Source organism: Pelophylax lessonae (genome assembly GCF_965119305.1).
Source record: "Pelophylax lessonae genome assembly, chromosome: 3".
NCBI lineage: Eukaryota > Metazoa > Chordata > Amphibia > Anura > Ranidae > Pelophylax > Pelophylax lessonae.
In genome coordinates, this window is record NC_138770.1 from 645,080,845 (window position 1) to 645,108,017 (window position 27,173).

The 27,173-nt window shown below is 43.7% G+C and overlaps 1 protein-coding gene across 1 annotated transcript in view; it reads left to right on the top strand.

The window, feature by feature from the left end:
• MSH2 (mutS homolog 2) overlaps positions 1 to 27,173 on the top strand; it is a 287,390-nt gene that overhangs the window by 39,855 nt on the left and 220,362 nt on the right. Inside the window, exon 6 of the mRNA XM_082252339.1 lies at positions 9,625 to 9,758. Coding sequence (XP_082108465.1) covers positions 9,625 to 9,758 — 134 coding nt within the window. The remainder of the gene's footprint in view (positions 1 to 9,624; positions 9,759 to 27,173) is intronic.

Below are 27,173 nucleotides of genomic sequence, written 5' to 3' on the forward strand. Positions count from 1 at the left end.
ACGAAAGAGTCCCTGATATGGTGGCTTTGTTCTCCGGCGCTTCAGCTGGGCAAATCCTTCCTCTCCTTGTTTTGGACAGTGGTCACCATGGATGCCAGCCTGTCTGGCTGGGGAGGCGTCCTCAGCAAAAATCTTGCTCAGGGGATCTGGACACTGGAAGAGTCCAGACTACCGATCAATTTCTTGGAACTCGGAGCGATCAGACTGTGCCTGGAACATTGGACGAGTCGTCTTCAGGGATGTCCAGTGCGCATTGAATCGGACAGTGCCACGGCCGTGGCTTATGTCAATCACCAGGGGGGCACAAGAAATGTCCTGGCGGCTCTGGAGGTAGCCCTCTCCTCTGTACACATTCCAGGGATAGAAACTGTCAGGCAGATTACCTCAGTCGGCAGGCGTTGGACCAAGGGGGAGTGGTCCCTTCATCCGGAGGTGTTTTCGTCAGTTTTCTCCGGTGGGGCATCCCCGAGGTGAATCTGTTGGTGGATCTGTTGGCGTCTCTGCTCAACAGGTGCAGAGGTTTGTGGCTCAGTCACGGGATCATCTGGCGGACGCCACAGATGTGCTAGTGGCCCCGTGGGGTCAGTTTCGTCTGCTTTACGCCTTCCCTTCTCTCAAGCTTCTGCCAAAACTTCTATGCAGGATCAAGGCAGAGGGATTTCTGTCATCTTTAGTGGCTCCAGACTGGCCTCACTGGCTTGGTACGTTAATTTGGTGCGGCTGGTCGCCGATGTTCCTAGGAAGCTTCCTCTCATGGAGGATCTGCTGTCCCAAGGACCAGTCTTCCATCCTCTTTAGTCGTTGGCTTTGACGGTTTGGCTATTGAACGCCAGGTGTTGAAGTATAGAGGTTTGTCTAAGTCGGTAATTCCAATGCTGTTAAAAGCTAGGAAATCTACTTCTAGGAAGATCTACCATTGTATGTGGAAGACATACATTGCGTGGTGTGAGTCTTTTGGGGTTCACCCTCTTTCGGTGGCTCTGATCTTGACTTACCTTTCAACGGGGGTTTGAGCAGAAACTGGACATTTTATATGGCTGAAATCGCATCACACAGACCTCTCGTGATCTGCACAGCAATGCGGTGTGAAACACATGTCTGGCATCGCACTAGTGTGAACCTGGCACAGAGTAGAGGTGGATGTGGGAGTAGGATATCTTTGGGGAGGGGGGTGAAGGAAAGAAAGATGGGTGTGTGCAGCTAAGGCCAAAAAAAGTATCCGCCCTTTGCTGCGGCAATGGTGGCTTGCAATGAGCTGGTGCACTGCTTGCCAGCCTTAAACAAAGAAGACAGTAAGAAATGCACATGGTTACCTTCAAATCTGTGCATTAATCATTTAGGGGACAGAGTTAGCATTTACCTGTTTGTTGAGAATGTCGGATGTCATCGGGGAGCATTTCTTCATTCCTTTCCTCCAGCGTTGGCAGGCCAGGGATGCTAGATTACTTTCCTTCTCTTGCATTAGCTTTGCTTAAGCTGCATTTTTTTTTCTGTTTTAGGGTAAAAAATACAATATTGACCAAATATTAATGAATAATTCCAAGCATCACATAAAAATATTCTGCATATATGGTTTAGCTTTATGTTTTTAAGTAAAAAGATTTAAAGAGCTTAGATAGAATTCTCTCGCTCTACTTTTAAAAATAACGTACATACACCAAAATTATACATATACATATTGTTTGGACACAACTATTGCTTACTTCTGTTTAGGATATGATGGATGTGACCTAGCTGGTCTTGCTTCTGATGCTTCAGTACTGACTATCTTTTCCCTATTTGGTCCTTAGATTGTCCCACACACATATATATTTTTCAGAACTGCAATCACCTTATCCAGAATTCAGTCTTTTCTGGTGTTGGGCCTTTAATAATTCTCAAGCTTACCATCCATTTTTTTTTTCCTAGTATGGCCACCATCTCATCCTTGCTCATAGGTGTCGCTTTAGCTTTACGAAAAGCCCCACCACTGTGGTCTTGCCTGGAACTCTCCGATTCCGTCATATCCTTCACAAATCTTCCGCCGACTCACGTGTCTGTGTGTCGCATGCAGGTTAATATCAGACACGTTCACGCGCCTGCATCAAAACGCAACTAGAGGCGGAGTCCGACACATGCATAGTCTATAAAGACTGAATGATCGTTCGGCGAAACGCCGTAGGAGAGATCTGCGACAGAACGATCGATCGGCAATGCACCAAAGTTGGCAGCAAACGGAGATACAACTTTATATTGGGGCATAGGTGTTTAGTGGCCTATACTGCTTATATTGGGGCCAGCTAATGGGGAAGCCAGATTACCTTGTACTATGTTTTGTCTGTTGTGTCTTGCAGGCGTCATGGCTGACAAGTTTCCCTTACCTGATTTTCTGCCTCATTTCCTAGATCAGTACAGGCAGATGCCATGTTTGTGGAGAATTTAAAGCAAAGACTATAAAAAAAAAAAAAAAAAAGAATGCTGCATTGCATAACCTTCTGCCCCAATGCAGACCTAAATTATGTTAGGAACAAAATTGCAAATCCTACGCAGCACCTTCAAAAGGAAACTTAATAAAATAAAGGATTCAGAAAAGTCATGAGCAGCTGCCGAAGATGTATATGTGCCAAGGCTCTGGTACTTCTAGAGCCTGCGCTTTTTGACTGAGCAGTGTGACCCAAGAGCATTCCTGTCGACTCTGCCTTCCACTTCTGCTGAGGGCCCATGTTCTGAATCCCAACATGAAGATGTAGAGGAGCCAACCTTGACACAGGTATAGCATTTAAGAACATATTGTCTCACAAAAATAGAATGTTAAACATTCTCTCACTGGTATTTCAGCCTTAACAAAGTAGTTAAAATCTCAAAACACAGTAGTCCAATAAAAGATTTAAAGGGCACATAAAAATGCTGTGACCAAGATGAGTGTTTTTTAACCACTTCCTTACCACTGGACGTCATATGACGTCTTGGGCTTGCAGGCATCATTCAGATATCATTTTTTTTTTTTTTTTAGCTGGCGATTCCCTGCACAGTAAGAACAATCTTAGCGGCTTGATTGTTCTTACAGGTGGCGGGAGGGGACGTCGATAGGCGGCGGGAGGGTGATTTTACCCGCTCGCCCGTGCGATCAGCGAGCCGGAGAATGAATCTGCCGGCGGTAGAAGTACACCATAGAGAATACCTCGAACCAGCAGTCTGTGACTCTCGGAGGCCTGGGCACGACGTTATGTCACGCCCAGCCTGGCAGTTGTAAATACTGCCGTGATCTATTTACTCGGCATAACATCTTTCACATTGTACAAATTGGGCTAACTTTAGTGTTTTTTTTTTTTTTCCCCCCCCTAAAACGTATTTGAAAAATAACTGCGCAAATACCGTGTGACATAAAAAGTTGCAATTTTATTCCCTATGGCCTCTGCTAAAAAAAAAATGTTTGGGGGTTCTGAGTGATTTTTTGACATGTAGGAGTGGAGTGCCAGAATTGGCCCGGTATAGAAGTGGTTAAAATATACACATTCAATTTGAAACACGCAGGAGAAAAAGTACGGTTTTATTGATTGCCAAATTTAACATAACATTTATAATATTGACCAATTTTCTTACACAGGTAAGTGTCAGTGTGGAGGAGGCAACTGGAACCATTACCACAGAGCAGCTGATACTCACACCACCTCCTGCAAAAAGAACCAAAAACCTGGAGGATGCCGCTGCTTTTTTTTTTTTTTAAGCCCTCCAAAGAAAGCCACATGGGGCGTATTCTTTTGGTTTTCTAACAGCCAACAAATTGCGCCTGATGTCAAAAGAGCAACGCCAAATGGCTGAGGTAATCCTACTCCAGGTGCTAAACAAAAGTGCCCGAGTCGAAATCCATACGCATCTTTGTGACTACCAGCCTCCACTACCACCACAGCAGCCTGGCACTCAGTGGCAGTATCATGCACCTGATCCCCACCAACCAGCATGGTGTCAAGACTACCACTATGCACATTTTTATAAATGCAATTAATTTATGTGTTTTTTTACGTTTCGGATTATTATGTTTTAGTTTGTATATTAGAGCATGCACTTTGTTACAGCAAGATACGTTTTGATGGCTGAAATAGAGAATCTCCTAAGTTGTTTTATTTTTGTAAAAAAATAAAATTGGGGAGCACAATACTTGGCTATCCTTCTCTTTTTTTTTTTTCTTCTGACCTATTTGGAATAGGCAGTTACATATGTTATAAGTGTATGAGAAAAATTTAAAAAGAAGCAAGGGACACCAAAATAGTTTTCTTTTCTATTAATAATTTACGAATAATGGTGTGGTGGTAACTCTAAATCAACACCATGCAACATGCATTATAGCCAAATCATTCACATCGCAACAGAACACTTGCCTTTTTTAAATAGGTTTTTAAAAAAAACATCAGCATCACCAGCAGCAGCTTCATTATTGTCATTAACCAATATGATAAAGTGCACTGTACTGTATTTCGAAATTTTCTTTGCCCCTCAAGGATGTGTGTTGAGCCCCCTCCTTTTCACTCTGCTGACCCATGATTGCACACCGTTACACAACTCCAACCTCTTCATTACATTTGCGGATGACACGACTGTGGTGGGTCTCATTAGTAACAGATGAGACAAACTACAGGAGTGAGGTGAGCCGCTTGGCCAGGTGTTGCAGTGACAACAATCTCTCTCTGAACGTGGAGAAGACGAAGGAGATTGTTGTTTATTTCAGGAGAGCGCACACTCAGCATGTTTCTCTGACCATCAATGGTGCGACTGTGGAGAGCGAGAGTGAGTAGCACCAAGTTTCTGGGTGTGCACATCACAGAGGACCTCTCCTGGACTGATAACACTGCAGCACTGGCCAAGAAATCACAGCAGCGTCTTTCTCTGCAAACTGAGGAGAGCCAGAGCCCCATCCCCCATCATGTACACCTTCTACAGAGGCACCATTGAGAGCATTCTGCCCAGCTGCATCACTGTGTGGTATGGCACCTGCAACGCGTCTTCCCGGAAGACTCTGCAACACATAGTGAGAGCAGCTGAGAAGATCATTGGTGTCTCTCTCCCCTCCCTTCAGGATATTTATGGAACCCGTCTCACTCGCAAAGCTCTATGCATTGCAGGCGATCCTACCCACCCATTACACAGCTTCTTCAGTCTGCTGCCATCAGGGAGGAGACTGCGGAGTCTCCAGGCCAGGACCAGCAGACTGAAGGACAGCTTTATCCATCAGACTGTCAGGAAGCTGAACTTGCTCCGAACTTGCCCCTTTGTCCCTTTTCTGCCATAGGCACCACTGAACTATGCACCTCCCCTTCTCTAGATCCCATATCCCTAGGTCCTTCCATCCCCTCCTTCCACTAGCATTCAATGACTTGCACCAGTCACTTTGGCAGCATTGGTCTGCTCACTACCTCATTCACCGTGGAACTGAAGTCATTGGTCTGCACTTTATCTGTTATGTGCCTTGCGCTGTTTTTATTTTAACCTTTTTTATTTATTTTTTTGCGTTTTTAGATTTTTAGGCTATATTGTTAGTGTTATATGTATGCACCGGGGGTCTAAGAGTAACGTAATTTTGATTCTCTGTATGTATGTATTGTACATTTGGAAGAATTGACAATAAAGTAGATTTGACTTGACTTTGACTTGACTTGAATGTTCTTTCTTGAATACGATTGCTATTTTTCATGCCCAGATTCTTCTGGTTCGTTCTTTGTTTTTGATCACGCGTGTTTATATTTTCGATTTTTGACAGACGAATTCTGTACACACTAAGTGAAAATCGGACCACCTGTTCACATACGCCAAAAATTGTTTAGCCTACACGTCAGGATTTTTTAGACCGAAAAGACTGAATCGACTGTCGAAAGGACTTTACCAAAGAGCAGATAATCAAGCGTCGTGCAAAAATTACCGTACGATTTTCAGGTCATGTGTACGGCCTTTAGAGACACTTGCTCATTTTTGTCCGTATTGCTGGGGATTTTTTTTTTTTTTGGGAGGGTGCTAATCAGCACTGTCAAGACAAGAAGGTCAGGGGTCATGCAGCCTCATTTGACAATCAGGAGAGTGAAAACACCTCCTACAAGCCTTACCAGTGCTTGGCCAACACTTATAAGTCACAAGACTGCTATATACTGCTATGAAAAGGTATTTATCAGTATATATTTACTAAAATAATTGAATATCCATGTTCTGTGTACTGTGTGAGACCAGATATAGTGAATGCAGGATCCTGGGTTTATTAACACTTTAACCAGTGGACAGAAGTCAAACAACCAGCTTCTGTTGAACATGGCCACACACTGATCAAAATTTGTCCAGTCCCTGCTGAAGCACTTGAATTTCAATCAGTCTATAGCCATCTTTAGGCCTAGGTTGTATGATCCTTCCTTAACCATCTCAATAGTGGGCACTTTCACCCCCTTCCTTCCCAGACCAATTTTTCAGCTTTCAGTGCTCGCGTATTTTGAATAACAAATACTCAGTCATGCTACACTGTACCCAAATTAAATTTTTATAATTTTGTTCACACAAATAGAGCTTACTTTTGAAGGTATTCACCATTAGGTTTCTTATTTTTTGCGATTAAAAGGCGAAAAAAGGGCGAAAATTTTGAAGAACTATTTTCTACTTTCTGCTTCAAAAGAAATCCAATAAAAACAAATTTTGTCATAAATTTAGGCAAGAATGTATTCTGCTACATGTCTTTGGGTAAAAAAAAAAAATCCTGATATGTGTATGATAGATAATAGGTTTGTGGGAAAGTTGTACAAGCTAGGCTACGTATCATTGAAAATTGATTAATCCTGATGTACTGACTACCTATCTCATTTCTTGAGGCCTTAAAAATGTCAGGACAGTACAAATACCCCCAAATGACCCCTTTTTGTAAAGTGGACAGTCCAAGCTATTTACTAAGAAGCATAGTAAGTTTTTTGAAGTTGCAATTTTTTGCCCACAATAGTTTGGGTAATAAAGATTTATTTATTTCCACAAAATTGTCATATTACGTTCTTACACAATGGTTTATATAAACTTGCAATTACACCCCAAAATATATTCTGCCTTTGCTCCTGAGTATGATGCATACCACATATGAGACTTTTTCACAGACTGGCCACATAACAGAGGCCCAACATCCAAGTAGCACCGTCAGGCATTCTAAAGGCATAAATTGCACATTTAGAGTATCACATTTTTGAAGGCCCTGGAGCACCAGGACAATATAATTACCCACAAAATGCCATTTTGGAAAGAAAACACCCCAATTCTATGAGGCATAATTAGTCTTTTGAACGTGTAATGTTTTTTGAAAATGTGGAAATTTTTTTTTTTTTTCAAAAAATTGTAAATTTATAAGCTATTTCTAACACATAGCATGTACATACTAAAAATTACACCCCAAAATACATTCTTCTACTTGTCCTGAGCATGGCAATACCACATGTGTGAGACTTTTCCTCATTATTTAATTTCCTAAGTACCTATCACATTTTTTAAGGCCCTGTGACAGATGTTGATCACTGGGATGTGGCAGATGTACACCGGGACAGATGTGGCAGCTCACGGGCGGATGTGACTGATGCGGATGATCGCTGTAACAGATTATTTTACTGGGACAGATGGGTGACAGGTGTTTTCACTGTGTTGGGGACACTAGCTGGGTGATCAGTGAGTAAAACGGCTCAATACTCACTGATCCCCAGCTGGGAACACTGATCCGCTCTCCTCACTGTGTGAGGAGAAGCAGAGCCGATTGCCATTACAATGGCTGTATTGACATTACATGGCGGCTGTGATAGGGCACAGCCGTCGTTATCAGGAGGGCCAATCAGAGACCTCCTGACGAGCGTTGTTGCGCTGTGTCCGACACAGGCACACCGAGATTGCGCAGCTGCGCGTGCACGCGGCCGCTTGACCTCCCTTCCTCTGAAGGACGTTCCTGAACGTCCACTCAGGAGGAAGCTCCCACCCGGGTGTTTATATGCATTGACCGTGTGGGAGGAGGTTAAAAGGACTTAATAGTACCAAACCCACCAGTAAGTGGCTATGCTTGAACACTGTAAAACTGAAATCATGGTAACCAATGTTCTGAGCACTTAATCATGTGAGACTTGTTGCCCTGGGAGGAGGAGTATGTTGCAGTAATTCTCTGGCAGTGCACGGTACTGCGTTGCCTTTAATTTTGGTTTGCTGCAATGCTGGTGCATTGTGGTTTCATTAATAAAGAATAGTGGCACACAGACACTCGTACTGTGTGTTATTGCAATGCAGTTGGTCTGCTTTAACACTGGTCAGTTCTATGCTTGTATTTTGTTTGAAATTTTATTTCACTCACAAAATGGAGATCTAAAATTTTAGTTCGGTCTCAGATGGTAGAGTAAAGCTTGCCATCCATGGTTCGAAATGGTTCCAGCAGGCACTGAATTTTGATCCATATTTTGGCAGACTAATTGTACAGAAGTTGATGTTGATCAACTTGTGTACAACCAGCCTTTCCGGGTGTTTGTGTAATGATTAGGGCAGCCTACTATAGCAGGCAATACTGATCATTGTATTCTGATGGTGGGGAAACTCTCCACTGTCAGAATACAATGGCTCAGCTAGGAAGGATTCTCCCATCCACACTGAATGTGTTTGGGTGGCTTAATGGAGAAGTATGGGCAAAGCTTTTTGGCCATACTTCTTCTCTGGACCATAGTGTAATTGACTGCAGAAACTTCAAACTGGACCTCATGCAACTTGGATTCTGTGCCTCTCCACTCTTCCTCCAGACTCTGGGACCTTGATTTCCAAATGAAATGTACATTTTGTTCACAGTGATGATTTGGGGAGCCATGTCATCTGCTGGTGTTAGTCCACTGTGTTTTATCAAGTCCAAAGTCAGCCAAGCCCCCTACCAGGAAATTCTACAGCACTTCATGCTTCCCTCTGCTGACCAGCTTTATGGAGATGATTTCTTTTTCCATCAGGACTTGGCACCTGCCCACACTGCCAAAAGTACTAATACCTGGTTTAATGATCATGGTATCACTGTGCTTGATTGGCTAGAAAACTTGCCTGACCTAAACCCCATTAAAAATCTGTGGGGTATTGTCAAGAGAAAGATGAGACACCAGAGCCAACAATGCAGACAAGCTGAAGGCCGCTATCAAAACAACCTGGGCTTCCATAACACCTCAGCAGTGCCACAGGCTGATCACCTCCATGCCACGCTGCATTGATGCAGTAATTCATGCAGAAGGAGCGCCGACCAAGTATTGAGTGCATTTTATACAGTACATTGACATACTTTTAAGTAAACAAACATTTCGTGGTTAAAAATCTCATTGGTCTTATGTAATCAAATTTTCTGAGATACCGAGTTTTGGAATTTTACTAGCTGTAAGCCATAACCATCAAAATTAAAAGAAAGAAATGCTTGAAATATATCACTGTGTGTAATGCATCTATATAAAATCTGAGTTTCACTTTTTGAATTGAATTACTGAAATAACCTTTTTGATGTTCTAATTTTATGAGATGCACTTGTATAAAGTAAACTGTAAACTTGATCATACGAATACAGATATTTGGTGTGAGATACTTTGGTTTCTAAAATATGTTTTACAATATTTTATTTTTCACTTTTGTTTCCCAAAGGGGACGGCTGAAGACACAAGTGGCACACAGTCTCTTGCTGGTCTATTAAACAAATGCAAAACTCCCCAAGGCCAGAGATTGGTCAATCAGTGGATCAAGCAGCCCCTTATGGACAAGAACCGTATTGAAGAGAGGTAAGGATAATCCTAACCTGAAAATGAAATCTGGCTGCAAAAGTGGGTACTCCCAACCATTGTCACTGTGAACCTCATAAAAAAAAAAAAAAAAAAAAAAAAAAAAAAAAGCTACTTTTGTTTTAGACCTTCGTTTGCGCAGACAGTGGCGGCCCTTGCATGAATTGCAGCAACGTTTAACTCTGGCATGCTGTATGTCGCCACAATATAGTCAGTTTGCATTAATAACTAAAGAGGGTTTGGGTTGGGTGTCCTGCAGCTTAGATGGAGTATGAGTAGCTTGTTTACTTGACCAGTAAGCAAGCTCTTTTACATTACATGTTTGCTCTTGTCAAGGGTGAAAATTGTGAGGCTTTTCGTGTTAATGAAAGGAGGAGGTCAAAGTCTCCCATGATGTTGACTTGAGGCCTTGTAAACGCCAATCAAGTTGAATCGGGGCCGTAGTTACTGTTTAAGGTGCTCCTTCATTTTATTACACTTGGCTTGCACTCTTTCCTGTATTGGGTCACACCCAGTTACAAGCAGTGGTGTGCAGGAATTAAACACATTTGAAAAGTAGGTTGTAATGATGCCTGGCTGTTCATTCGAGCTCTTTATTACTAATTGTCTTTGAGCTTCTGTTGATGGCATCATTTTAACATAATTTTGAGATAAAATTCAGAATTTGATAGGTGCATTTAAATGACCTGTATTTGACTGCTTTAAGTTGGCTTTGCATTCCTATAGACTTGTATGGGAATGCAAAACTGTCTTGAAGCATACAAAAGCGGAGACCCTTAATCTGTCGGATAGAGCTATTTAGAATAAGCAGTAATAAGGCTGCAGTCTGGGCTGCTTCCATTTAAAGTGATTGTAAGCTCCAAGCAGGACCCTCTGATTCCTTGTGGGTTATATGGTAACTGTACTGTCTGCCCTCATGTTGTAAAGCGCTGTGCAAACTATTGGCACTACATAAACTCTGTATTTTAACAACTTGTCTACTGGGCACTTAAACTAATTTAAAGAGGTTCTACTTTACAGTATCTGCAATGTGCACCGATATTGCATAGTGCGGTCCCTTTCTTTGGTCCCCCGCTGCCGCTGTCAACTACTTCTTCCTCCAGATAACCCATAGCAAGCCATGTGCTAAGGGGGCACTCTTAAGGGTGCGCTTCTGTGCAAGGCTGTGTGCATCTATAGGCACACACAGTGTGATCTGGCCCCATTCCCTTATAGGATTTGACTGCATTAGGAGCCTATGGCTCCCACTGCTGCTTGTGTCTTCTATGCAAGTGCTGCAGATAGGATAGCGCTGGTTGGGGTGAGGAGTCGGGTAAGTAGGGACTGGGAGAGGGGGTGAGGTTGAAGAGGCAGCAGGACATTTTTTACCTTAATGCAGGGAATGCATTAAGGTAAACAATAATTTTATGAACTTAGAACTACTTTAAGTGCCGGGTCACACTTGTACGATGCGGGAAGGCTGCGAATATGCAGCGTGTTCCCGCATCGCAAATGCACATCTGGCAGTTCACACTGCCATATGCGATACGCTGGGGGTGTCAATGAAATGTTAACGACACCCCCAGTTTGATCGCATATCGCAGTGCGATCTGACAGTTCGCACAGAATCGGATCGCACAAGTGTGAACCACTGTGCGATCCGATCCTGATGCGGCTGAAAAAATGCTTCATGTGCGAGTTTTGTGCAGGTGCAGTGCGAATTTAGCCATACAAAGTGTATGGCTGAATTCGCACTGCACATCCTATCGCATGTAATGAAGGAGCAGTGCGCTCCGATATTGCATGCGATCGCCGCACACGCGGAAGTGTGAACCGGCAATAAAGGTTTTCACGACTGGACAAGCCCCAGGTGATGGGTATCCAATGCTCTTTTTAAAAATGACACCTGGCACTTAAATTTTGATTTCTCTTGTCAACAAAGCTGAAGTGCTGGCCCCTAAAAAAATAAAAAATAAACCCTGCTTGCTCCTGGGTTCTATATTATCAGTTAATTTTTATTGTGATAGTGCAGTGACTTTTCGATTTTTATCTTAATGTAATGTTGAATTTATAACTTTTAAGGACTATTCTGGTTTTTCCCCAGCAGGCAAACATTTTCTCAAGGGAAAAAAAACTGCCATTGTTATCTTCTAGGTATAAAGTAATTCCCCCCCCCCCCCCCCGCTAAAAATGTATAAATAGCTAATATCAAAGATCAAAAAAAGTGCATATATCAAGATGTATACTGATGAAGTGAAAAAATCTCAAAGAAAAAACATAAATGATATATTCAACGCAGTGTATAATGTCCACGTGAAAAAATGAAAATTCAAATAATAGTCCAGTGAAGAGCTTTGCAATAGGGTCACCGCTAAGTTCCACCAATACTTTGTCTTCACTCCCCACTCCCATCAGGTGGTAACTCGCCAAACAATATTGCCCACCATTCTCATGGCTTGGCAAATGCTCATTATAGGTTCAAGGGATAATGCAGGATCCTTCGTGGGCTTAGTCACTCATCCACCCTTTTCATGATGGGAGTGGTGTGTGAAGACCCAAAGTGGTGACCCTATGGCAAAGCTCTTTACTGGACTCACTATTTTAGCTGAAACTTCTGATCTCTCTGCATGTCTGACAGAAGACTCGCCTGCTTTCTTTACATAAGCAGGGGGGTCTTCTGTCAGTTTATCTGACGATCGCGGGAGGCCGGCGGCAATGTGTCTAAACACAGCGGGAGTGCGGCTCCGGCGGTGCCGAGACCTTGTGCACAAAATCACGTAGTACTAAGTCGTTTTCCGCAGCCACCGTAATACCACGGTGGACGGTCGACAAGAGGTTAATAGGGGTCATGAACTTCTGGATAGTGAGCTGCGCACCTATACGTTTTGGACTTACGCTCGGTACTAAATTTGTTATATTCTTTATGGACATTATTCAAGTGCTTTGTTATGGGGATGCGAGTGCGCAATTGGTTATTTAGCTTCATCTTTCTATCTTTAGACTAAACCATTTGTTTTATAATGAGCAACTCTTAATACACATAATGCTATAATTTATATACATATTTCAGATTCATTTATCTATCCATTACCAATTTACAAATTTTTCATAATTTTTAACAGTAGTACAGTTAGAATTGACAGCGGGTAAACTAAGTACTGAGAACGTCACCATTTTTTAGATAAATATATTTCTAAAGATGTTGTTGACATTGTGGTGAAAATGTCACCACATGTCGGTTATGTGTAATAAATGGAATGACACAGGGAAAAAGAATTGAACACGTGAAGAAAGGGAGGTGAAAAAAGGCATGGAAAGCCAAGACTCTAAGCTAAAATCGATTAGTAATTCAAAAGCAATCCTGCCCCTTGTCAGTGCAAATAATGTCATCTGGTTCAGTCTCAACTGATGGCCTGTAAAAAAGGTGCCTCATTACTAACGTGTCACACAAACATCTCATGATGGGTAAAATCAAAGAGCTCTCTCAAGACCTTTGCAACCCTATTGTTGCAAAATATGCTTATGACATCTGAAGGATGGTTACTGAAGGATTTCTAAACTTCTGAATGTTCCAGTGAGCACTGTTGGGCCTATAACCTGGAAATAGAACATTTTGCCATAAAGCTTATGCTCCTAATTTGGGCTACTCACACTAGTGGTTAAATAGTAGGCTCAGCCGATCAGCTCCTAAGTTACCAACGCGGCTTTCCCAGAGATACAGGGGGACATGACGTCCCGGGCCATCCATTACAGATGAGCCTACTTTTTAACCACTTGTGTGAGTAGCCCAAATAGGGGAATAATACATTTTACTTGTCCTACTACACTTAGTGGCGCTATTCCTCTTCTGCTTCCTCCCCAAGCTACAGCTCGGGGATCAGCTTGCCCAAGTGTTAGGACTACCAACCCATTTAGGTAAGGAAGTGGCTCTTGGATCAGCCTGCCCAAGTGTTAGGAATACCACCCATTTATATGAATTTTAACAAACAGATTTACTGCCCTTGCACCTACCCATCTCCCTATTTTTTATTTAACCATAAACTGGCCATGACCATGTTCCTCACAAGATTTCTGACAGAGGAGTGAGAAGAATTAGAAGAGTTGTCAAAGAGCCAAGGACCACTTGTGGAGAGCTTCAGAAAGGCCTAAAATTAGCAGGTACGATTGTTTTAAAGAAAACAAGTAATGCACTCAACCGCTATGGCCTGAATTGCCCCAAAAAAACCTTACCAACAGTTAAGTTTGGAGGTGGGAACATCATGGCCTGGGGCTGTTTTTCGGTACTATTTGTCATACGGTACTGGCAAACTTTGTGGCATTAAAGGAAGAAAGAGTGGAAAAATGTACCAAGACATTCTTGATAAAAATCTGCTGCCATCTACCAGGATGATGAAGATGAAATGAGGGTGGACATTTCAGAAAGACAATGATCCCAAACACAAAGACAAGCAAACTCTCGATTGGTTTCAAAGAAAATAAAGCTGCTAGAATGGCCCAGCCAATCACCTGACTTGAATCCAATAGAAAATCTGTGGAAAGAACTAAAGATCAGAGTTCATAGAAGAGGTCCACGGATCCTTCAAGATTTGAAGACTGTGTGAAAAAATGGGCCAAAATTAAACCGAGCAATGCAAGCGACTAGTTTCTCCATACAGGAGGCGTCTTAACCACTTTAAGACGGGAAGGATTTGCCCCCTTAATGACCAGGTCCCATTTTGCGATTCGGCTCTGCGTTACTTTAACAGACAATTGCGTGGCTGTGCGACACTGTACCTAAATGAAATTAACGTCCTTTTTTCCCCACAAATAGAGCTTTCTTTTGGTGATATTTGATCACCTGTGCGACTTTTATTTTTTGCGCTATAAACAAAAAGAGCGACAATTCTGGAAAAAAAAAATATATATATTTTTCATATTCTGCTGCTATGACATTCTCAAAAAAAATTTTTTAAAAATCTAATTTTTTTTAACATTTTAGGCAAATTTGTTTTCTGCTATATATTTTTGTTTCGCAATAAGCGTATTTTGATTGGTATGCGCAAAAGTTATCGTGTCTACTTACTACGGGAAAGATTTATTTATTTTTATGTACTAGTAATGGCGGCAATTTGTGATTTTTCTGCAGGACTGTGATGTTGCAGGGGACAGATTGGACCCCTGACTGACATGTTTGACACTTTTGGGGGGACCAGTGACATTACTACAGTAATCAGTGCTAAAAATATGCACTGTTACTGTAATAATGACACTGGCAGGGAAGGGGTTTACAGTATAGGTGATCAAGGGGTTAAATGTAAGCCTAGGGGAGTGATTCGAACTGTGGGGGGTGTGGCTTCTGAAATGACCATAGAGACATGTGATCCTATATAGAAGGATCACATGATCTCTATGATCATTTCAGGGAGAAGAACGATCAGCTGTGTTTACAACAGCCGACCTTCGTCCTCTCTCAGCGGGGAACGATCGTGGGTGTCAGGCGGCATTCAGAGCCGCCTGACACACGTACCGGCTGACGAGCGGGGAGGGGAAGAGTGCTGCCTGCGGTGCGTGCTCGCCCCCTAGCCTCTTGAGAGTGAGCGACGTAGACACGCGTCGCTTTGCCCTGTTGCGGCTGCCTGCCGCAGTAAACCTGCGTTAGGCGGTCGTTGAGTGGTTAAAGCGGTCATTTTGTATTTTAAGTATTAAATACATTTTAGTTAGCGTGTTCAATACATTCCATTTTTTTACACCTAAGTTTATTTCTGCACTTATTTGTTTTGGTTTCTTTATATGTATGGATTGCATGGGTTATTTCTGGTCAATAGCACCTTTTAGAAATATATTTACCTAGAAAAATGGTGCCGTGTTCAATACTTCATTTACCCGCTGTATATTTTTTTACACTTGTTAGTTTGTGTTGCGCAGGTGTGGGATTTTATTTATTTTGATCAGTTTAAGGAAGCCTATATTTTAATTGTCTGGGAAGGGGATTTTTTTTAAAGAAGGATGCATGACGATTACGATGGAAAAAAATCATACGAAACCTCTGTGGGTTTCAGTTAATAGTTAAAACGAAGCATATCTTCCTCTGCCTTTATATGGTAATAAAATGGTTTGTGACTTCCGCCGTCTGTTTGAACATATAAAACTATACATAAAGGTGATTGATGTCTCCCTCTAGTGGGGCTTAAATGGAAAGGCAGAAAGCTCTGGAATTACACTATCAGCTAAAAAGACCTTGTCGAGCTTTGCCAAAGGGAGGCTGAAGGGAGGTTGTGTGTACACAGGCTTTGTACTGTCACTTCTTAGGCTCCATGTACACGGGACATTGTTAAAAGTCCCTTTGAATGCTGGAATTTTTAGGACGTTTGAAACGTCCGTTCAGTCACGTTTGTACCCGCGTTTAGCGGGCGTTTGCGTTTAGAACCGTTCCTAGAGGTCGAAAAAATTATTCCCCTTTTAAAATGGAAAAACGCGAATGCTAAACGCGGGTCATCGCGTTCGGACGCGTTTGTGCATTTGAAACGCCGGGAAACACACGTTCGAACGCAAATAATTGCGTTCTAAAAAAAGTCCCTGAACGCAACTGCCTGCAAATGACTGTAAACGACCTGGTGTACATGGACAGATAAGATAAAATGTAGATGGGTTCAGGGGCTTCTGAAAAAAACACCCAACTGCTCCTAAACGGCCATTTCCAGCGTCCCGTGTAAAATGGAGCCTTAGACTTGTGCTGCCCCTGTAAGGGCTCATTCACACCATGTCAGTTGAGCTGTGTTGTTTGTCATAGATCTACGCAAGCGCAACAGAAGGGTACATAGAAAACAATTGTTTCCTATCCGCTCTGTCCCCACACTAAGAATGCATTGAGGCAGATTGTGTTGTGCTGCGTAAACATGCAGACACATTGCATTTTTATGTACTGCATAACACGCCACACTGTGCGTATAGATTCAAAAGAATTTTAATTTAATTTTATTTTTTTTGAAAAAGTGCGTTGTGTTGTGAGAACGCATCGCACTGCCCCTATACAACGTATACCAGCACACGCATTTTAGCTTTCAGGCTGGTGTGAGTGAGCCCTAAATCTTTAGGTAACCTATACTGAACTTGTGCATGGTAGAAAAACAAATTAGAATGGCACTAGTGATGCCCTTATACACTGGTGGACGAGCCAATAGAGTGGGCTATGGAATAAACCACTAAATGTTTGACAAGTTCATTAACAGTCCTTGTGTAAAATGTGCCAGAACACACAGGGGGTTAATCAAGCTTCCTCCATATACACCTCTGCTGCAGCTCCTCTCATGGGCTCTCAGGGAATCTCCAACCCCCTCTGTCTTCTTGCCTAACCTGTGCATTATCCTGGCAGAGTAAATCCTGGTCACTTTAATGGAAACCTCCCCAGAAGAAAATAATTTATTTTGCCCCCCTACAAACATAAGCGACAAGGAAAGCTTTGTGTGCGATGGTGGCTCATGCATGCTCCTATCATGCCTACAGCAGAGGGATGGTTGCTCACACCAGGCATGCTAAATTGGACGGGGCTTGGTAAGAAGTGGGCATGGCTTGGCATAGCAAACCTTACATTCAAATATTGCATGACAATTCACACTGTTCTCTACGGGGTGGTCGGATAGAAATGGACTGTCTGTCTGCTTCCATATGACTGTTATCTGATCCAATCTGCCAGTCGGATGAGGAACAGATCCCCCATTCAGCGGTTTTTAGCAGACAGCATCGGATGTCAGCAGACACCGATCCATAGAGAGCATTGGATGGTCCGATCGGGTCCGCCTGAAAAACTGACAGGTGGAACCCAATTGGTCAGTCAGGGTGAAAGGGGCCATTAGCTTTGGCAAATCATAAAAATGCAGAGTGTGACACCTTATCTGCTTGCCGACCTTATAGCTTATATCAGTGTTTCTCAACACCGGTCCTCAGGGCACACTAACAGGCCAGATTTTGGGTATTACCTTGGGGAGATGCAGACTAGAATACTGCAATCGCTGAGCAGCAAATTATATCACCTGTGATGTATTTCAGTTTTCTTGCAAACCTGGCCTGTTAGTGTGCCCTGAGGACCAGAGTTGAGAAACACGGCTTCAGCAAGGCAGCTCTGCTGTGCAAGTTCACGTACCTAGTACACTATCCTCTACTTCTGGGTTTGGGGCGCGCATACGCGCCCCTGGCGACCCGCTCCCGCTGTGACTAAACACAGCGGGAGCTGATCTGTGCGTACAGTGGGCTTCGTCCGCTGGCACCTGCCGATCATTAGGCAGAGAGCCAGAACAGCGCTCTGCCTATGTAAACAAGGCAGATCGCTGTTCTGTCACTTGGGAAGGCATTGTTCCTGCAAAGCAGGAACTTGTATCACTGCCTTCCCCTAGTAAAAGCACCTCCCCTGCAGTGCACAAGCACTGGCTAGGCACATTGTTAACTGTTTGATCACCCCTGGTGTTAACCCCTTTCCAGCCAGTGTCAGTACAGTGACCAGTGCATATTTTTAGCACTGAGCACTGTATTAGGGTCACTGGTCTCCAAAAAAGGGTCAGTGTCCGATTTGTCCGCCGCAATATCGCAGTCCTGCTAGAAGTCGCTGATCGCCACCATTACTAGTAAATAAAAAATAAAAATAACAAATTAAATAAAAATTCCATAAATATATCCTATAGTTTGTAGAAACTATAAATTTTGGGCAAACTAATTAATACGCTTATTGGGATTTTTTTTTACCAAAAATGTGTAGCAGAATACATATTGGCCTAAATTGATGAAAATTGTTTTCTTCTTTCTTTCTTTCTTCTTTTTTTTTTTTTTTTTTTTTATTGGATATGTTTTTAAGCAGAAAGTAAAAAAAAAAGTTTTTCTATTTTTTTTTCCCCCCATAATGGTTTTCTTTTTTTTTTGTTTAAAGCGCAAAAATTAAAAAAAGGCAGAAATGATCAAATACCACCAAAAGAAAGCTATATTTGTGGGGAAAAAAGACATTGTCGCACAACCACGCAATTTTCAAAGGAACGCATTACCATATCGCAAAAATTGGCCTGGCCAACCGCATAAGTTGCTCCAATGTGAACGAGCGCTAACTATGAGTATTTAAAGCTGAGCAAATAATCAGCTAGTAAATTATACCAAGCCAAACAAAGCTCTAGCAAAAATAATATAAATTGTTTCTATCCTAGTGTCTTGTCTAAAGAGCTGCGACCTGAGGTGCACCGTGTAGTGCCTTGGGTGTGATGGGTGCAGAGAACTGCCGCTGTGTTATGACACTTATATCTTATTAAAGTTCTCTAGAAAAATCTTGTTGGTACAGGCCCTTGCCTGCAAGGACGACGTGTTGGTAAACCTGTAATTAATAAAGAAAAAAAAAAGCAATCGGAAATTTTGATTTCATAATTCAATTTCATAATTGTATGTTTTGTCTCTTCCCGGGATAAAGGTGGGAATGGTGACACCACTGAGCATACAGAAAAATAAACAGGCCTGGGGTTGTGTTAATGTCCTTGTCAGGTTGACCTGTGGAAAGGTTGTCTGGTGTAGACACTTCTGTGAGCGAGTATCAGTGTCTCTCCCCCTCCGGCCGGGTTTCTGGTTTCACAAGTTGTCATGAATAACATGGGCGCGGCAGTTTCACTATGCGGATTGTATTCAGTGACACACTTAAACAGCTCAATAGACACTGTGTGTATTGTAAATAGGATCACATGACGCTGCTTTCCTGCGGATAAAGTGATCTCGATCTTTAGATTCTTGTTCCTTATGTTGTAATGGGTGAATCTTGAATGGTATACTTTTTTCTTTGCTCCTTTTTGGTTTAACTTTTTCGCTGCCAGAGCCGTTTTTTAAGTTTTTTTGCATGCATGTTTAAAAAATAATTTCAGGCCTGAAGGTTACACACAAGCCCCAAAACATATATTTTCCGAAAGCAGATAGCCTAGAGAATAAAATAGTGGTAGTTCAAATTTTCTATGTCGCGTGATATCGCAAAGGTCTAGGAAATGCAAACTTTCAGTAAAAAACACACTAAAGTGAATTCTAGGGTAAGCAAATGCAACCAACTACCCAAACTGTTAAAATATAAGACGAGTAAATAGATACCCAACATGTCAAACCTGATTCTGTTGAGCCAGGGTACAAGAGTGTCCCTGATTTGGTGGCTTTGCTCTCCGGCTTCTAAACAGGGAAAGTCCTTCCTTCCCCTGTACTTGGGCGGTGAAATCTTTACGGACGCCAGCCTGTTCGGGTGGGGAGGTGTTTTGGCACATATTGGATTTTGGAGCAGTCCAGACTACCAATTTAATGTACTGGAACTTCGGGCGATCAGTCTGTCTGGCCCATTGGATGGTTCATCTTCAGGGATGTCCAGTATGATTCCAATCAGACAATGCCACAGCCTCATCAATGGTGACACAAAAAGTTTCCTAGGGGCTCGGGAAGTAGCCGACATTCTAAGGTGGGCAGAATGTTTTGTTCTGGCGCTCTCGACTGTGCATATTCCAGGGGTGGTAAATTGGCAGGGGGATTATCTCAGTCAACAGGCCTTGGACCAAGGAGAATGGTCACTTTATCCAGAGGTGTTTCAACTGTGTCTCCAAGGGGGAACTCCTGAGGTGGATCTGTTGGCTTTTAGTCTCAACAGGAATGTGCAGAGATTCGTGGCAAGGGGTCAGGATTCTCTAGCTGAAGCCACGGGCGCACTGGTGGCTTCTTGGGGGCAAAACCGTCTGATATACACCTTTCCCTCTCTCAAACTTCTGCAGAGACTTCTGCGAAGGATCGAGGCAGAAGGAATTCCGTTCATCCTTGTGGCCCCAGACTGACCTCGCCGGTCTTGGTACACCGAACTGGTACGGCTGGTCGCCGATGTCCCTTGATGTCTCCCTCTCAGGGAAGATCTGTTGGCCCAAATGCTGATCTTCCATCCTGCTTTAGTCACTGGCTTTAACGGCCTGACTTTTAAAAGCCAGGTGCTGAAGGATAGGGGGTTGTCTGACTCGGTGACTCCCACGCTGTTAAAAGCTAGAAAATCTACCTCTAGGAAAATTTACCATCGCGTCTGGAAATCGTACATTGCGTGATGTGAGTCTCTGGGGGTTTCTCCCAGTTTCTTTTTGGCGGCTTGAATTTTGGCATCCCTCCAAAGAGGTGTAGAACAGCGCCTGGCCTTTGGTACCATCAAGGGCCAGGTTTAAGCCTTAGCGATTTTTCTTTCAACGTCCTTTGGCTACACATTCCTTGGTTTACACCTTTTGTTCAGGGGGTTCGCCACTTGGCTCCGCCTGTGCGGTCTCCGTTGCCCCCTTGGGACCCCAATTTGGTACTGTCGGTTCTCCAAAAACTGCCTTTTGAAAATAATTGCGAGATTCCCCTGCTTACATTGTCTCAGAAGGTAGCCTTGTTGGTGGTGATTACTTCCGCACGCAGGGTGTCCGAGCTGGCAGCTTTGTCGTTCACCTTATTTGGTGGTTCACAGAGATAGTGGTGCTTCACCCTTTTCAGTCGTTCTTCCTAACTAAGGTTGTCTCTGGTTTCCATCTGAATGAAGGCATTGTGTTGCCTTCCCTGTGTCCTAAGCCTAAGCATCTTAAGGCGATTGCCTTGCATTCGCTGCAAGTGGTTCGGGCGATCAGGGTGTACCTAGTGGCAACCGAGTCATTTGGGAAATCTGACTCACTTTTTGTCCTTACGGATGGACTCCGCAAGGGGTTGGTAGGTCTGCTGCGACGATTTTGAGATGGATCAGACAGACGGTAGTGCAGGCCTAATCAATCAAGGGTCAGGTTCCTCCTTTCCCTGTTAAGGCGCATTCTACGGGAGCGCTTAGTGCCTCCTGGGCCTTCCGCCATCAGGTGTCAGTGATGCAGGTTTGGAAGGCGGCCACCTGGTCATCCGTGCACACTTTCACAAAATTTTACAAAGTAGATGTGTTGGCATCTGCAGATGCAACTTTTGGCTGCAAAGTTTTGCAGGCTGCTGTTTGAGAGGACTTGGTCCACTTTGAGGGTGTATTGTTTTCAGGTGAGCTTCAGTTGTTCCTGGTTGAGCTCCATGTTACCTAGTTGGCTACGTTTAGCCTTTGGGAATTTTTTCTGCTGTTTTTTTTCCCACACCATATGTTTGACACTGCTTTGGGACATCCCAATGGTCAAGAAGACTCTGGAGCTGTGTCCATCAATGAACGAAAGGGACAATTGGATTTTTGTCTTACCATAAAATCCTTTTCTCTGATGTTCATTGGTGAACACAGCACCCACCCCTCTATTGAGTTGGGTTATTTTTTCTTCTGACACTGCTTTGCGGCAAAACTGAATGCCTATAGCAGGAAGTGGGAGTATACCCCCCTGGACTGCCCCATAGGCGTGGTAAAGCGTTTTCCTGCCTAGTGTCCTACTCCTGTAGGGGACAGCATAACCCAATGTTCAAAAGATTTTTGAACTATATCCATCAATGAACATCATAGAAAATTATTTTACGGTAAGACAAAAATCCAATTTTATAATTAAAGTAATAGAGAGGAAGTTTTGCAATGGGGACACTAGTTCTGGTGACCAGGGGATCCCCAGGGGATTCCCTTAACTTGTAGTGATTTCCTCTCACTTCCTATTTTGGCTATGGGACAGGAAGTGGAGGGAATTTTCCCCATTGGGACACAGGTGACCAAAAATAACCCATCTAAAATGGGGGGGGGAAAGTTTTTTTGCTCATGTTTCTACTTTAAGGGCACATTACATATTGAGAAGGTTCCATACTGTCGGTAGCTGAGCAAGGCTAGGGATTATTATGTTGGGTCTGTCCTGGTGCTTTATCAATTTTTAGATCAACACATTTCTACGCAAATTGCATTTGTCCTATCTTCTGGTTTTATGTATTGAATTTTTTTAAGTTTCAGCAGCTCAGTCTGTTCGGTTGCAGTAACATTTCCTCCCATCATGGCTATCCTCCTCTTCTCCAAGTTTGTCAAGGAGTCCACTTTTGCTTCTCCGTTCTCCTGGGTCTCCTTACATTCCAAAAATTCCATTATCTTATCTCTTACCCTGCCATGGGGGTACATTCTGTTACTTTCCTCCTAATCACATTTAGAAAGCCTACATTTTGCTCTTTAAAAATCTGCTTGCTACCAGTTTTGTCATAATACGGCTAAAAACTAGTCAAAGTACATTTCCAAGAGCGGAGGATTATTGTAACAGTGATTTATTTAGCTTCAAGGTGGTGGAAATAAAAATAAATGAACCTCCAGACCTCTTCTTTTACATAGGGGTTTGAACATCCAGACTTTTACCGAGTGTTCCTCTCCTGAGCCAGGTAAAAGTACATGAACGTTCTGCACTATGGCTTTAAGCAATGCCCTGCAGCGAAGTTCCTGACCAAGTCAGACAATGGCTCCCCCCTCCCCCCTCGCTCTGTTACTTATCCCAATTACAATGTATGCAAAGGCTCTGTAACTGCACAGCGAACTGCATCCTTCAGTAAATGGCTCAAAATTAGCACACACATTTAAGGCTTAAACTTGGTACACATTTTTTTTTTTTTTTCAACCCAGTGGAGACACTGTGCTAACGATCCAACGTTAGTACAGCATTCTCCCCTGCTGAGCTCTTGTGTTCTGACAAGGGGACGCCCCCCACCCCGCGAGAACACTCCGATCAGCATTGTCAGCCATTGGCTGAGAGCGCTTATCGGGAGCCGGTCGGCTGCTGGTTTTTCATCATGAGTGTCTGACAGAAGCTTGCTGGTGTTCTAAAATTTTGTCGGACCCATGAAAATTCCGGACCTCGTCATTTCCGGCTGGTGCGAGCCCCGGTGCACATGCGCACAAGACATTTTCAAGGTCCGAAGAAATTCGGACTTAGCGAACAGCTGATTGAGAGGAGGAGGGGCTGAGGTGGGACGCACACACCGCCGCAGGAAAATTGCTGTCACGGGCGAACCAAAGGTGCTGGAGACCCCAAAATTGTATCGCAGGTAGCCAAGACGCTCCCCTATAGCTGATACAAATTCTCTGGGTCACTGCTCCACGCCCTTTCATCCCCGAGACCCCAAATTTGTATCAGCTATAGGGGAGCGTCTTAGCTACCTGCGATATAATTTTGGGGTCTCCAGCACCTTTGGTTCGCCCATGACAGCAATTTTCCCGCGGTAGTGTGTGCGTCCCACCTCAGCCCCTCCTCCTCTCATTCAGCTGTTCGCTAAGTCAGAAATTACTCGGACCTTGAAAATGTCTTGTGCGCATGCACACCGGGGCTCGCACCAGCCGGAAATGACGAGGTCCGGAATTTTCATGGGTCCGACAAAATTGTAGAACACCGGCATACACATGGGCCTAATGTCAGACGTTTTTTTATTGATCCGGCTGATGTCTGCCAACATTTAGCCTGTCTGTACAGAGCTTTAGGCAGGCCATTGACTATGCAAATTTCTTTCCTACAGCCACAGGTTTCCTCCCAACAGAGTCCTAACAGGGGAATCCCTCCTGCTGAGAAATTGTCTTCTTCGGGGGCGGTGGTGGCGAGCCGTCCCCTCCTGGAGAAGACAGTGATTATCGCTAGCAGCTATAGCAGCCTCTTGCAATTATCACAAGCGAAGTCGGCAGGCTGGTTGTACCCAAGTTGATCGACCAACTTGGTACGTTCATTAATGGTTCGATCAAAGTAATGCCTTAGTTGCAATACTAGTGTCATACTAATGTCGTCATAATTAATATGCATATCAAACAATGGATTGTGAAAAGGAAGCCATGGGGAACATTTGTTGTCATTGTGCGGCCTTACGGGAAAAAAAGTAAATGCACATATTTCTGCAGGAAAAAAAAGTGCATTTGTTAGTTTTTGCCACAGGAGCCCGGAAAGCATTTCACCCTGGATCAGTAGATCCTAGATTCAATGTTAGGCTTCTGCAAACTCTCAGTATAGCTGCCTGCCCGTACCTCCCATATAGGCGCAGTTACTGAAGAGCAGGAAAATCCATGAACTATGAGAACGCTCCCCAGCGCCATCACAGTTCTTTGAGAACTACAAGCCTTCTGCCACAGTGGGGGTTGGTACTTGCCATTCATTTACAGATTATAGTGAATGAATGATGCCGCTTCGTGGGTGGAGCCCTGCACAGCTGCGCTATTTATTTTTATTTTTTTCATCATTTTATTAAACAAAGGCACTGATCAATGTTATAGGTTATAATAGAGAGGAATTCTACAAAGGACAGTTTTTTTTTTTTTAACGTTGTATAGCAGCAGGGGAGGACACAGCTCACACACAGGAGCTGACAGGCAGGGAGGGGAGGGGGAGGAGGACATCGGAGAGCTGCAGGAGAAGGAGACGCGTACACTGACCACGGTGTCTGGGCTCAGCAGCCATAATACACTGTTGTCTGTGTACAGGGGGGAGGTTAGAAACTGGCAGGATCAGCCAGGTTTTTTAGGAGATAGAAGGGGCTAAATGACACAGCACAAGCACTGTACTGTATAACATGCTTTATAGCAACAGGATTATATATATATAATATATATATATATATATATATATATATATATATATATATATATATTATATAATATATATTTTTTAAGGGTTACAAACACTTTAACCAGTTCTGGACCGGAAAGATTTGCCCCCTTAATGACCAGGCCCTATTTTGGGATTCGGCACTGTTATTTTAACGGACAATTGCGCGGTCGTGCAACGCTGTGCCCAAACGAAATTTACGTCCTTTTTTTTTCCCCCCCACAAATAGAGCTTTCTTTTGGTGGTATTTGATCACCTGTGTGATTTTTATTTTTTGTGTTGTAAACCAAAAAAGAGCAACAATGTTGAAAAAAAAACAATATTTTTCACTTTCTGCTACATAACACTCCCAAAAAAACTTAAATAAATTTTTTAACATTGTAGGCCAATTTGTTTTCTGCTACAAAAATAGCAATAAGCGTATTGTGATTGGTTTGCGCAAAAGTTATTGCATCTATTAACTACGGGAAAGATTTTTTCTCTTACGTCCTCCGACAGTCGCCGCCATCTTCATATTCGTCACAATGGGGTATTAGACTTTTCTCCGAAGGAGTAGCTAGGCAACAGAATGTTAATATAAAAGCTTTAACGCATCCCACCCCCAGGGGGTGGTCCCCTCAGTCAATACCCTCCTACTTCCTGTATCCATACCTCAGTTTCAATGTCTAGCTTGTCAGGAGTAGCTGGATGTCTCTATGCTGGGGCATTTTGTCTCAGCCTTTCTCTTTTTTGAGTTTTTGTTTTGAGTTTTTTCTCTCTCTGTACTTAGCTGTTATTTTTGTCAGCATTAGTTAGTTCTTCTGATGAAGAGGATTCGTGCGGGCTGGGTCTCGGGCTGATCCCCCTGGTCGCAGGTTGTGGGTCAGTGGCTTCCTAGCCTGCCATCGAGCGTTCAGCCAGGTACCGCTCCTGGCACAGTGAACGACCCATCCCTGTTCAGTGCAGGGATGATCGGTGAGGTGGCTACCTCACTGGACGCTGTGCGGTTTCTTAACCCCGATTTTGTGCGTCCTGGATGCGACTCTCCCTGCCTCATGTGCAGCGGTTTGTTTGCCTGTGCGGGTTCCCCACGCCATTAGGAGGTAAGTGTATCTATGTGGGGACCTGTCTGTCGGGGGGGGGGGGGGGGTGTCAGTCTGGGACTGTGTAACCTGCCTCTGTTCACACTGTTTGGCTCCCTGTCACTCTGACTGCACGCTGTGGGCTGCAGGGGGGGGGGGGCTGTGTGGCACTGTCTGTGTCAGCCTTTGTACAGTGTGAAGGGCTGTGTGCTGTGGGGCATGTTGGGGCACAATACAGCGATCGCTGCGGCGATCCGCCATGTTTTCTCTAGCGCTCATCGACAGACGTAGTCCTCGGTGATACACCACCTTCGGGTTATGTTACCTCCGCAGGAGCAGGACTAGACAGGAAATTAAAAAGCTCTGGCCACACCCTAGGGGCAGTCCCAGAGGGTATATCCTCTCTCTCTCTGCCTCAGCAAATCAGTTATTTTCTGTCTAGTTAGGAGTAAGGACCTAGATACCTTGCTGGGATCTTCGGTCCTGGCAAGATTTTTTTCTTAAAAAGATTTTTTAGACAGCTTTTTTCTCCAGTGTTCCTGTGAGATCTTCAAGCAAGAAAGCTGAACTGGGCGACGGGCTGGATGTTGAGATCCGGTGGTCACCCCAGTTCAGCCTACGAGCGCGTGCAGGCCATAGCTCCGCGCTGGGTCGGCCGCGACAAAGTCCCATTAAGGGACTGACCCCGCGAGTTAAACGTCTCGCTGAAACGCCAAAGACCATGAGTCACGGCGTCCGTATTGGTCGACAGCCCTCCCGCCCCGGTGGAGAGGGGTACTGTCAGGAGTTGGTGCCCGCCTGGTTCCGGTATGGTGAGTAGTATGTTCCCCCTTTTTCCCTGACGGGTTTTGTGGTGAACGCGGGCCCCTCTCTGTATGGTAAGAAAGAGTCCT